Genomic DNA, 12,913 nt, shown 5'->3' on the forward strand with positions numbered 1-12,913 from the left:
AAACCACCTCGGCGAAGGTCGAATGAACTGCAAAAGCCAACCCCAATAATAAAAAATGGCATGGCAGATGCTGTCATCACACTCGCGGCATTTGCATCAGCACAGTTCTGACATTTAATTTCTCAAACCCCTCGTGGCATAATAGAGACGCTGGTTGTCTCTGCATCGCATGTGCTTCAATGTCGCCTGGACCGTGCGCATAACATTACCCCACCACCCCACCTCAAAACCACCTTCACAAACACGTACGCCGCAGCCTTACCAATAGCCAAACAACGCTCAGGTCAAACAAGACAAGAAACACGCAATGCTCGTTATAGAGACACACAAAGATGTACCCACCAAGGCAGGTGGTGATATGAGTATGTTACTGCATGCCCAGGTGTGCCGTCCATGGGTGTCACGAGAAGGTTGTTACACGGAGGCTAATTTGTATGCTCGCCGTCCAGGGGTCTTCATCTTCCACCCTACTATTGCCAACTACCCGAAGGCCAAATTCCCGGCTGTCGTTGTATTCTCCGAAATATACCAAGGTACGTGCGTTTGATTTGATTTGATTTGTCTTGAAGTTTTCCAAGTGCATTCGTGCGCTTTGACGAACTCGGGAGTAAGAATAGATGTAGCCGCCTGCTTGCACGACCCCAAATCTTCTATTCTATCTAGCTCACCACTTGAACCTTATCATTCATCTTTTTACTCTCCAAGGACCACCTATGTGTCCCCATCATCCGTCTATGCTACCTGTTTCATCTACTAATTGAGCTTTGACAAGTCACTGGGCCCGTTGCTCGCTTTGCTCGTCAAATAGCGTCCCGAGGATATATCGTCGCAGCACCGTCCTCATACCACGAATTTACTGGTCCCGAGCCTCTGGCGTACGACGGTCCGGGTACGGACGCTGGGAACGAATGGAAGATCACAAAGACAGTCGAAGCATATGACGAAGATGCCACGCTTTCCATTGACACCCTGCTTGAACTGCCAACGTGTAATGGCCGTGTTGGCGCTACCGGTACGTTGCCGCCATCTTGTATCTTGTCCTTATTCAGTCCCATCTCCATTATACCCCTTTCCCACTCAACTTCAGCGTTCCCATCAATCCAGGCTAACCGTAAGCAGGCATGTGTCTAGGCGGTCATCTAGCCTATCGTTGCGCTTTCGATCCCCGCATCTCCAGTGCAATTTGCTATTTCGCAACCGATATCCACAGCTCCACGTTGGGTAAGGGCAAAAAGGATGACTCACTCGCTCGCACCAAGGACATCAAAGGAGAACTGGTCATGATCTTTGGTAAGATGGATACTCATGTCCCAGCCGAGGGTAGGGATTTGATTAGACAGACGCTTCAAGAGGCTGGAGTAACATTTTCATTCTACGAACCAGCTTGGGCACAACGTGAGTTCTGTATCGGCGCGATTATGGAAACAACACTCATACGCTATAGACGCTTTCATTCGCGACGAACTTAGCAAGGGCCGGTACGATGCTGCGTTGGCGGGGATCTGCTTTGAGATGCTCAAGGAGCTTTTCGATCGGACGCTGCGAACTGACCTCGGGCCAAAGAGTGGTGGTGACGTCGAGGTCGAAGATATTTGTTAGAATGGATCGGGCAAACGGACGTGGCACACCATGTTGTGATGTTCCTGTCAGGGTACAAATTGATGGACGACGAGCCGATAAGCCAATGCGGAAGCCGGCGACGTGCCCACCCGCGCCAAGCCCGAATGCTGCTCTAAAAAACGGCTTGAAATCGCCATGTCGATGCCTTGAATCTCCATTGCCTGCCACCACACCAGAGTCTACCTGCAAACCACATATCACCACCGAATCGCTCAACATGCCTCGTCAACGCTCTGGAACCGCTCCTCCTCGTCGCCCGCAGGTCCCAGCCGCGAAGCAAGCAACCACTGCTCCTGCGCCCGCTTCTTCGCGCCCTCATTCTACGGCGGCAGCTCCCCCACACGCACCAGCCAGCGCTCATGCGCCTCCTCAGCAACAGGCGCAAGCTCCCACGCCGCAGGGACCCGGCTTGTTTGGGCAAATGGCTAGCACTGCTGCGTAAGTAGATCCTGCACCCACCTTTGCGCCACCTGTTTGCCACTACGCGGATACTCTCTGCATCCGAAACCGGCCCAATGCACCAACATGCTTATACATGGCTGACCTTCACAACAGCGGTGTCGCAGTAGGTTCCTCCATCGGCCACGCTGTCGGAGGCTGGTTCGGAGGCGGTTCATCTGCCCCCGCCGAAGCTTCGCCCCAGAACACCGAGTTCTCTGCCCAGCACCAGCCCGCCGACACCGCATCCGCCCAAATGGCGCAGTCCGGTCCTTGCGCAAACGATGTTCAGACCTTTCGCAAATGTATGGATGAGAACCAAGGTAGTCTGACTATCTGTGGTTGGTACTTGGACCAGCTCAAGGCGTGTCAAGCGGCGGCTGGCCAGTACTAGTGGAACGGACAGGGTGACAATGTACTGGTACAGCATAGATAGCGAACATGGCATATTTCGCCATCATGGTCAATTTCTAATGTAGCATCAAATGGACAACGCAATTACCTTGGTTGGTTCAACATACAGTCATCCTCTCCTGCACCGGTCCCCCTCAATATCCCCCCTCATCTCCGGAAACGTTTCAAAGAATTTTTCGTCTACCGACCAATACTTCAGATCCCCGTGGTATCGCTCAAACAGAGGACTAGGGTAATGGGTTCCACTGCTATCATCGAGGAAGAAAGCGTCTTCAATGGGAAAAGGCCAGTCGAAGCGCAGATAGCGCGAGTAACAGCATGAGAGATCGGTATTTTGGAAGATCGTGGCATGGTTATTCAAGAGGCGGGAGCGGAGGGTGGGCCAGGCAAAGAAGTCAAGGGCGATGGGGTGGGCGGTGGATGACTGTGAGAAACTGATCGTGGTGTCAGACGGACGGACGGACGAAGGAGTGAACTGGGCTGGCGTGGCATGGGGGAATATATGCGGGTGGGTAGGTAGGTGAGAAGGTTACCTTGGACGGAGCCAGTCGGGTACTCTGTCTAATTCTTCTTTTCTTGCGTTCAGATAATACTATCACACGCAGATCAGCTTCCTACTTTGTATGCTTCATGCATGGTGAGCTGACGTCGACGTACCTTGAGCAGTTTGAAGCTCTTATACGCCACAGCCAGCCTCTCTACATTGGGCAAATGAACAAACAGTAACTCGTCGACCTGTTTCAGAATGGTAAGCGCAGGACTTTTCTTCCATTCTAACGAGGCTAAGCTGTTCCAACCCTGCTTTATGCCAAGGTATAGAAGTCCTGCTTCTGCGATATCGACCGGCACTAGATCGTGGCAGGAAGATGAATAATTGTTAGAATTGCCTGAGTAATGATGATGGTAGGTGAAAACTTTGCCAAAGAGTTCGTTGCTTTTTTTCCAAACAGGGCAAATGGAGGACGAGGCCAGAGGGGTGGGGTTGTCTGGGTTGCCGATGTGGAGGATTGTTGGGGAGGGACAACGCCAGTTTGGGCCGAAGATCTGTAGGTAGTTGCGAGTCAGACGGGGAAGGAAGATAGTGGTTAACATACTTCTTCTATCATGGGCGCCCATGTTGCTGTAGCTGGTGCGTTGGCCCAGTGCTGGTCTTCTACCTTTTCTTCTGCTGAGCTCTTGTGTACAGGCGGGAGAGTGGGCTCCAAGCCAAGATGGTGATTCGACCCCACAGGCGGCATGAATAGATCTGGCATTACTGTCATACCATCAAGGTCGAGCGAGCGCATTGTTTCAGACGGAATATGGTTGGTGGACTGGCCGATGGGCGTCGGCAGAGATGGTCTCGTCGTACTGCTAGACGAGACAGTGCGTGGCTTAGGCGATTGCTGCCCTAGCATCCAAAGTGAGCCATCCCGTCGAGGGGTCAAAGGCCAGTGCTAGAGGTTCATGCGTACCGGCACTCGTCGCAGCAAAAGGAGCGTCCTCATCGTCACCGTTATCGGCGAGGGATGGTGGTACGATCGCCGCAGCGGTCTTGCTCGACATCCCAAGGTCCAGTCCCACCACGCTCTTGACGCTATCGATGACATCCCTCAACTGCTCATTTTCTGCCCGTAGACTATCAATCTTGGAGAGCAGACTCGCCGTAGCCCCATTACGATCTTGATCGCGAAGTATCTGGATGGTTCGTTCTAATTCCGCGATGTGCGTTTTGGTCTTTTCTCGCAGTGAGCGTTGAGCTTCACGGTCAATAGCTCTTTTCCGTTCGCGACGCTCTTGTTCTCCTAGGCAGGAAGCACGTCGTTTTCGCTTGGCGACGGTTGCAACGGGTGTTTGAGTTGGGGGAGCCGCTGCATCGCTAGCTCGTCGGTTCACCATGGCAAGATAGAGGGTATGATGTCAAAGCAGGGTCTCCAGTTCTTCATTGAATCGTGCAGTTCAAGTCAGTAGAATGTCAACGTCTCCGAGTCAACGATCTTTTCAGACTAGATACTCCGTTATAATCCGCTTTAATAGCGCCTACCTCGGGAGTTTCCTTTGACATTACGTCGTGCTAGCGCTACCCGAACGCTCCCATGCGGGGAAAGGTGGGGTTATGGGGCGCATGTAGGATGCATGCGATGACAACCTCTTCCTACATACTGTGCTAACTCTATCTGGCTTGGTTCAACAGCCTCGTAAAGTTTGGTGCGAGGCTACTGGCCGAGCACATCAGAGACGCGCCGATCGACGTCGTGTGCTAGGAAAAGCATCACCGAAGCTTGCCAACATATGCACGACGGGTAACATTCACCCACGTAGAATGAGGACTTGTTCAGTTACCAGAATGAACAGGTAGGTAAGAAAAACTAACTATACCAGAAGAGTGCACGGGAGTTGCAAATTCAAGATAGCAAGCTCCATACTGCAGTCACGTCTACAGCTTGGAAGGTCGCCAGTTCGGTTTCCGCTTCTCTGCAAAAGCCTTGAGCCCCTCTAGCGCATTATCCCCCGCGTTCAAGCCGTGGTTATACTGCTCAATCGTCAGTTGAGTAGCCCGCTCCACGCTCCCAGTTTCCCAAGCTTGCTTCAGCGCCGCTCGTGTGACAATTGCCGAATCAGGTGAAATGGCTGCGATTTCATTTGCCAGTTTCAACGCCTCTTCCACTACCGTGTCTTGGGATGGCGATATGCGATTGACGAGGTTGAGCTCTTTGGCTCGTTGCGCGGTAATGGATCGGCCTGTCAATGCCATCTCGGATGCGATGGGTAGGCCTACGTTGCGGACTAGACGTGGTGGGCCTCCTGCGCCGGCGAAGATGCCACGGAGAGCTTCTGGGAGACCAAAGGTTGCGTGAGGTGCCGCTACCACCATGTCGCTGTAAAGCCGCTGATTAGCAGCCTGTCTCATTCCCAAATTCATAGCGAAGCGCGACGTACCAGCCCAGAACAATCTCGAATCCTCCACCTAGCGCAAACCCATTGACAGCAGCGATAACCGGCTTCTTTCCCATCCTTCTGCTCAGCCCCCCAAACCCACTCACAGGGTGTCGCATCATACCAGGGCTTGCTTTCAGCTCCCCGCTCCTTATCTTTCCGAGTTGAATGAGATCTTGCCCGGCGCAAAAGCTCTTCTTGCCTGCTCCTGTGACAATGGCAACGCGGAGGTTGGGCTCATGGTCGAACCAATCGAATACCTGGCCCATTTCAAGGTGTCCTTCGAACGGTATCGAGTTCATCTGTCTTTCGCGGTTAATTGTAACGAGGAGGACATAGTCGGCTGGATAAGAGAGGACGACGTGGGAGGTGGGAGGTGGCGTTGTTTGACAGTTGACGGATGACATGTTGGGCACGGCACGGCGGACGAGACGGTCACTATGAACTGTTCGAGTGAGGTCACATTTACGGCTGCTGTCGCGAGAAGTATTCAAAGGTATGGACAGCCCAAGGCTTTGAGAGATGGTACTAAGCTGCTGATGGGTAAGCTTGGGCGTGTTGAAGCCGAGGTATCTTCCCCGCCTGACGCTAATGCAACTATGTCTAACACCTTATCGGTCGGCACTGGGCCGACCTTGAACACACAATCATTGTTTACATCTCGAACAACTCAAAAGATACCTGGAATGTTGGTCGATTCTGTGCACGAAGCCTTCAACATTAAGCACCCACTTCAAAGACGCACGTTGTGACAGAACCCTCTGAGATTTCCTTGTTTGCCGGTGGCGGCCATGACTTGAAGACGCTGGCAACGTTCACACATCAGTGCACGCTTTGAACAGTCTATGTAAGCCCAAGCATTTGCTAGAACCTACAAATGACTTCAATCATGTCGCACTGTATCTTATCGCCAGCTCTCATTTTCGCAATTATTTCGCTAAGCTCTGGGGAAGTGACCTGACCTTAGTCGCTTCTTTAGCGCACCCAGTATGACGTAGCGTCCTTGATTTGATATTGCGACGAGATTATCCGCATGCCGGGGGTGAGTTCCGAAGGACGCCGTGGCGGCACCGACGTACTAATCTGTCTGCGTATTACTGGTGATATCTGCTTTTGGGAAGATATCGCCTTGGTAGCAGATGTGTTCGCATAGCCTTGGATACTGCATGTGCGTTTATACACGACGCTTAGTTGTATCTATCAAGAGCTCTTCAGGGCGTAAATTCGGCTTATTCCAACGCGTACTTATAGCTCATCGTCTCGCTATAAGCATTTGGTCAATTGTGAATTATCGCTACTCCTTCCGCTGCGTTCCAAGATGCTTTACGACAATGAAGTTGTCTTGGGACTGCACTATGGTATATGCTGTGGCAACATGGCTACCGAACGAGAAGGTTTCGAAGAGAGCGATACCCCAGTTCCGAGCCGGGACATGCTGTTTTGCACATTGGTCGAAACAGCCTTGTATGAATAGTCTTTGACGCATTCTTCAGCGACCTTTCACGTCTAATTGGGCTGTACCAGACTTGAACGCCTTTCTGATAATACCTACTTGTCCATATATTCATCTTAATGCTTGTCGATCTTACAAAATAATGATTTCATCAATATTATGTATTCACCAGACTGTCCAGGCAAGAATAGTTGGCCTGATATATCGAGCATGTAAGAATGGGGCAGGAGTGAACATTCGATCATTTTATTATTTGTCGTGTGCTAAACACCTGCCACAGGGTATCACATCGACATGAAGGCGCCACTACTCTTCTTGGTACATCGTGCGGATCGGGTAGATCTATTGCACGCATCATTGGCATGCATATCGTGGCTTTTCTTTCTCGGTCGTACATGCTGCAGTAAAATTTGGAGGTGAGATGACAAAACGACTCGAATAGACGCCGACTCATCATATTTCGTCTGGCCCATCCACTAAACATCGTTCAAGTCTCCATGCGCTGGTAGAATAGGATGTAGGCCACTTTGTTGTCGCGCAGGTTCTCGCTGGGCAGAGGCGTCCTCTTGCCCGCTGAGATAGGGGTTACCGTACCGTTGACAGCACTAGTCCATTTCTTGATGCTGTCCTTTTGCTTCTCGGCTCCATTGACTTGGTTCCAGCCTCCTTTGTCCATCTCTTGCTCATCCAAGTCGATCCGGGCGAAGAAGTTCTTGCTCTTCCCCACATCGCTCTGGTGTTGCTCGAGCGCAGCCGCCAGGACCTTGGGATCCTCTTCAGCGCCGCCCTCAGCGACATCTTCGGCGCGGATGCGACGAATGATGGTATCGTCCATTCGGATCCATTCCTTGCCCTCCTGGCGCCGGAGGTCGACGGTGTAGTGGCCGCCACTTGCGTTCTTACCGTGGTGGTACACGACACCGATAAGCCGGTAACGCGGGAAGCATCCCTGGATCTGATAGCTGCTTCGCTTATGCGGGGGGAAAACCTCCCTCGGAAGCTCCAACTCCAAGGGGTATCCAATCTTCTTCCAAATCTTTTGTGGTCCCTTTTCGTCGTAGTGAAAACGCTTCAGGTGAAGAATGAGGACTGGTGGGAGGGTCTCAATATGCACTTGTTTGGTGGAAGCTTTGGAACCCCGAGCCGCACCGTCCAACGTCTCCAGACGCGTAAGATTCTTGAGAGCATCAGAGATGCTGTTAGTGTTGGGCTCACCGATATCGAGCTGAAGGGGTTGGTACGGCTCAAGTGTGACCGAGGCCTTCTCGCCTGGCCTCTTGTATTCCGACCGCAACTTGCCACCGAAGATCTTGGTGATGGGACTTTCAACATCAATCGCCCCAGAATTTTGTGTAATGGAAGTTTTTTGCTTGTGCCCAACCTCTTCCCAACCACCATCAATGGAGCCTGATCGTGCGGTCCCGGGGGATGCGACGGCGTCTGCGGACTGGCTCTGCTTGCCACTCTTGATGATGTGAACGCACTCGTCGTGCAGTCCAGCAAGCAAGAAGCCCAGAAACTCCTCGGCGTCTTCTTGCTGACCCCTCTTCATATTGTCGAATCGAGGCAGACGCTTTATGACGTCGTATACGTACTCGGGTGTAAGCGGGTCACCGTACTGCTCGAGCTCGTTGCCTTTGAGCCGAAGACGGAGTTGCTCGATGGTGTCGGCAGAGTCGATGAGTCGGAAGTCGCGCAGGAACATGATCATGGCGTCCACAAGAGGTGTTTCAGACTTGAAGCTATGCGCAGCGCGCTTTGAAACTTGGTCAAGGAAATTGTAAAAGGGAACGCAGAACAGGAGTACTTGGAGAATCTGCAAGACAAGTCAGCGTAGCACAGAGTAGAGTAGCGGGACTAGGTCGCACCGAGTTCATATAGCACAAGTTGCCCGTGTTTACAAGCCCGCGAGGCTCGATAAAGGAAACCTTTGTCTCGGCGTCAACTGAGAAAGACGCCAGAACGTGTGCAAGCGTGATGTTGTTGGATACTACAGGGCCGTTTGAAACAGCCAAGGTATTGTTGGGGAAGGAGGCTGGCTGCGCGACGGCGGGAGTGTTCTTCGCCCTCAACAGCTCTGCCCAAGATTTTAGTGCTGCCAGCCGAGGCGGAGATGCCTTTGGTGTCTCTTCGGATTTTGGGCCTGTGTGGGGTTTTGTTGCTGTAGTGTCTCCATTCTGGGTGTGCTCCTGATGAATGCCAGCGGGCGATTTAACCGACTGTTGCGTCGTCGAAGGTGCACTGGGAGCCTGTATTGGTTTGACAGGAACGCGGGGCACGGCTGGGATCGTGGGGTTGCGGGCGTGTTGCTTGAAAGTGGCTGAAGGCTGGGCTGGCGATTGTACGGGCAATGGTGTTGCAGTAGACGGTGGGGCAGATTGCGCCAGATCGGCTTCCGAAGGCGGATGTGAGGTAGACGGAGTATCGACATCAGCGTCAGAGGGTGCTGGTATAGTAGAAGCCTGCGAGTCCTCCGGTTCCTCGGTCGGGGTCAGCTGGCCTTGGGTGCCTTGGTCGAGGTACGCGGCGTCATGCTCGTCCACGGGCTGCTCGCGCGAGGGCAGGGCCAAAGCCTGGTCTTCGATGGACACGGGAGCTCTGCGCCTTCGCCGGCGGTGTGCAGCGCGCGGCGGGAAGACTGATTCGGGGACGGACAACCAGGGCAGAGGCGGGTAGAAAGGCTTGAATGTGATGGATTGCGGCGTAGGCGGAGCGGCCTCTGTAGGCTTTGACTCAGCCTCGGGAGGAGGGGCGTCGAAAGTCATGGGAGCGGGCGAGTGCAGCGCAGGCGTGGGCGGGGCGGGTGCAGGCGTGGGCATGCGCGGAGCAGGCGGAGTGTGCGAGTGGACAATGGGCGGCGTTTGCGCCATGGGGCGGTTGGCCGGAGGGACAGTGTGCAGATGAGAAGAGACGACGACGGGCGACGCATGGGGTTGAGGCTGGAACTGGCGCGGAGGCATGGCATACTGGAGCGGCGGCTGCTGCTGCTGATAAGGGTACCACTGCTGCTGCTGCTGGGCATAGGCGTGGGGAGGGCCATAGTGCGGTAGGTGGTGGAGGTTGTGGTGGTAGGGCGCGGCATAGGGGTTGTGCTGGACGGGCGAGTGTGTCTGTGGCGGCATCGGGTGGTGGTGGTGGTAGTACTGCTGCTCGTGCCTTCTGCCAGGCATGTACGGGCCGGGCATTGTGGGCGCTGGAGGCCGTGTTGCCTCGACCGTGGGCGCTGGCGGGAGCCGTCGCAGCCAGCTTGCGAGGCAACGGGGAGAGGGAAATGTCTAGTGGGACTGCGGGGTCATGGTATCAGGACGACATGAGCGCAGCACGGGCTGCCCGCGACGGAGACACGTGGAGTGCAGTGTAGAGGTAGAGGTCGGGGTGGATTGCTGTTGGGGTCGGAATCGATGAGGTTGTAGAAGAAGCCGCGCCAACGTGATCCGAAAGGGCAATCGCAGCCGTCTGTGCGGAGACGCTGTCGTCAGAGCACCATCGCCACTCGGCCTTGCGACTCTCGTCGTCTCCAAGCCACCTCTTGGGGACGCCAACCCTCGCAGCTACATACCACCGCACTCGCATTATTCGCCCTTGTCCTGCTCGTGAACCCTTAGCTGGGCGTCATGTCCAGCAATCCGCCCACCGCCGCCGCCTCGTCCAAGGCCTCCGCTCCCTCGGGGCCCGCTTCACCCGCCCAGACGCAGACGCCCTCCGCCAGCACCAGCAGCTTCTCCACGCAGCCGCGGGGTAGTGGCGCGCCCGCGCGGTCATCACCGACTCCCCGCAACTCGCAGCAGCAGAAGAAACAGCACAAGGCGTCGAAGCGCTTCAGGCAGACGGACGAGGATGCCATTGCCGAGTCTCTCGCCATGCGTCCCTTCCAGAACCGCAAGGGCCAGACGTCCATTACCCACCTCATGAACTTCAGCTTGCCGCCCCGCCCAACCAACCATGCCGCCCATGGCCACGCGAGGAGCTATCGGCGCAATCCGACGTGGGGCCTTGGCTCGGGCTACCACGCCGTAGACAAGGCAAGGTGAGAGTCTCAACGGGAGCAGCACCGTGTCGACCATTCCGCTAACACCATGCAGATACGTGCACGCCAACTACCGCTTCATCGTAGACCCCCGCGGCGACTACCGCGCCCAAAGTGTCGATGCCGATGTCCACCTCGATTGGAACAACGTCCTGCAGATACTGGCTTCCGAGATTTCGCAAGATGCCTCGTGTCCTATTTGCCTTGGCTCACCCGTAGCCCCCAGGATGGCGAGGTGTGGCCACATCTTCTGTCTCCCATGTCTCATCCGCTACATGCATTCCGAGGACGATGCCAAGGCCCGAGACAAGCGGGCACGTTCGAGCAAATGCCCGCTGTGCTTCGACACCATATACGCATCTGAAACGAGGCCAGTGCGCTGGTACACAGGCCAGGAGGGTGAGCCTCCCCGCGAGGGAGGCGATGTAGTTCTCCGCTTGGCTGTCAGATCCGCGGGAAGCACCCTGGCTATGCCCCGCGATGGCGCGTACGCTATGACCAAAGATGAAGATATCCCTTGGTATCATGCCGCCGAGGTAACCGATTATGCCCGCATAATGCGCGGTGGTGAGGACTACATGCTGCACCAACATGATCAGGAAATTGTAAAGCTGGAGCAGCAAGGAAAAGAGGACGAAGTCATGTTTGCCGAAGACAGCATGGAATGGACCAACAAGGCGATAAGGAGTATCCGAGAGGCCAAGGAGAAACTCAAAGGAATCGGAAACCCACCAGAGGAGCCCGCCAAGCCCGCGGAACCCAAGATGAAGAGAGCGCCCATTGTATTCGACGAAACGACGGCACCAGACATGTACACCGTACAGGACCATTCCCAGGTCGGTCTTGCTTACGGCAAGGACAGGGCCATGTCTGGCTCTTCGCACTCTTCAGCAGCAAGCCATGGAATGTCTTTGACGCTTGCAGAGCTTCGTAATCGACAGCACCACGAGCACCATCAGACGCCCGCGGAATATTTCTTCTACCAAGCACTGTTGCATTACTACTTATCTCCGCTAGACATTCGCATTCTGAAAGCGGCTTTCGGAAATTTCGCCTCGTTTCCCTCAACGATCCTTCCCCGTGTCGAGCACGTATCTACGGGACACGTAGTCGATGACGAATTGCGCAAGCGCACAAAATACCTGGCGCATCTACCATACGGCTGTGAGGTTGCTTTCCTTGAATGTGATTGGACCGATACTGTTGCCCCAGAAGTGCTGGAGCGCTTCCGACCCGATATTGAGAGAAGGCGAAAGAGGCATGTTGAGAAAGAGAGCAAAGAAGAGAAGGCACGACAGCGTGCGGAAAAGGCCGAGTACGCCGAGTTTGCATCTGCGCGCAGAAGGCGTCCAAGCATGACGGAGAGATTCTCCGCCGACGATTTCCAGCCTCTAGCATCAGGCAGCATGCCGGACGTGCAGCCCGTCATGGATGGAGACAACTCTTCGACGTCGCCACCCTGGCCACGGCGGCGTGGCGATGGCTTCGCTCCGTTGGCTTCTCCTTCGTCAAGCCCGTCAGCGCCACGGACCGTATGGGGTACGGCGATAGTGGCAGGCACATCTCCAGTGTTTGGGCCCCAGGATCATCATGACGGCGATGATGGGTGGCTGCAGGGCTGGGAGAAGGATTTGCTTGCCGAGGAAGACATGATTGCCCAAGCACAAGCCATGTCTCTGGGTGGAGGCGAAGAAGGCACGAAGAAGCCGGCCGGTGGAAAGAAGAAGAAGGGCAAAAAGATCACGTTGATGAGTACGAATGTGCGGAGGGGAGCGTAGTTAGTTTCGCTAGCATCACCGAGTCGCTTGGCGCGAAAGGGGGCAATGAAGATGTCAAGATAGGCTCAAGACTACGCCGCCATTCATCGTCAGCCATGCAAGTGCAGTCCCCATCGCCTCACGTCGCCTGCCTTAGATCAAACAAGCGCTGCACGCAGCTGTGCCACCCATCTGAATCGGCGGTCTTGAGTCGCTCGTCTGTGCGATGCTCCCAGCATGTCCACCGCCCCGCGCTTGACTACCAGACCTGGGTCCAGCACGACCCCG

At 54.7% G+C, this 12,913-nt stretch overlaps 4 protein-coding genes across 4 annotated transcripts; 2 read left to right on the forward strand and 2 right to left on the reverse strand.

Annotated features, from left to right (window-relative positions):
• Positions 1-1,837: 1,837 nt before the first annotated feature.
• Positions 1,838-2,452, forward strand: J4E93_001938 (uncharacterized protein; the record flags this gene model as incomplete). The annotated part of the gene is made up of 2 exons (XM_049339886.1): positions 1,838-2,058; positions 2,176-2,452. 2 exons carry the CDS (start codon positions 1,838-1,840, stop codon positions 2,450-2,452), a joined length of 498 nt encoding a protein of 165 aa, XP_049203843.1.
• A 2,436-nt stretch (positions 2,453-4,888) lies between these two features.
• J4E93_001939 (uncharacterized protein) lies at positions 4,889-5,795 on the reverse strand (the record flags this gene model as incomplete). The annotated part of the gene is made up of 2 exons (XM_049339887.1): positions 4,889-5,330; positions 5,392-5,795. The coding sequence occupies 2 exons, from the start codon at positions 5,793-5,795 to the stop codon at positions 4,889-4,891; spliced, it is 846 nt and encodes a 281-aa protein (XP_049203844.1).
• A 1,533-nt stretch (positions 5,796-7,328) lies between these two features.
• Positions 7,329-8,718, reverse strand: J4E93_001940 (uncharacterized protein; the record flags this gene model as incomplete). The annotated part of the gene is made up of 2 exons (XM_049339888.1): positions 7,329-8,657; positions 8,710-8,718. 2 exons carry the CDS (start codon positions 8,716-8,718, stop codon positions 7,329-7,331), a joined length of 1,338 nt encoding a protein of 445 aa, XP_049203845.1.
• A 2,270-nt stretch (positions 8,719-10,988) lies between these two features.
• Positions 10,989-12,646, forward strand: J4E93_001941 (uncharacterized protein; the record flags this gene model as incomplete). The annotated part of the gene is made up of 2 exons (XM_049339889.1): positions 10,989-10,996; positions 11,104-12,646. The coding sequence occupies 2 exons, from the start codon at positions 10,989-10,991 to the stop codon at positions 12,644-12,646; spliced, it is 1,551 nt and encodes a 516-aa protein (XP_049203846.1).
• Positions 12,647-12,913: the final 267 nt, after the last annotated feature.

The sequence above is a fragment of the Alternaria ventricosa genome, assembly GCF_023758065.1.
Source record: "Alternaria ventricosa strain BMP 2768 chromosome Unknown scaffold_2, whole genome shotgun sequence".
Taxonomy (NCBI): Eukaryota; Fungi; Ascomycota; class Dothideomycetes; order Pleosporales; family Pleosporaceae; genus Alternaria; species Alternaria ventricosa.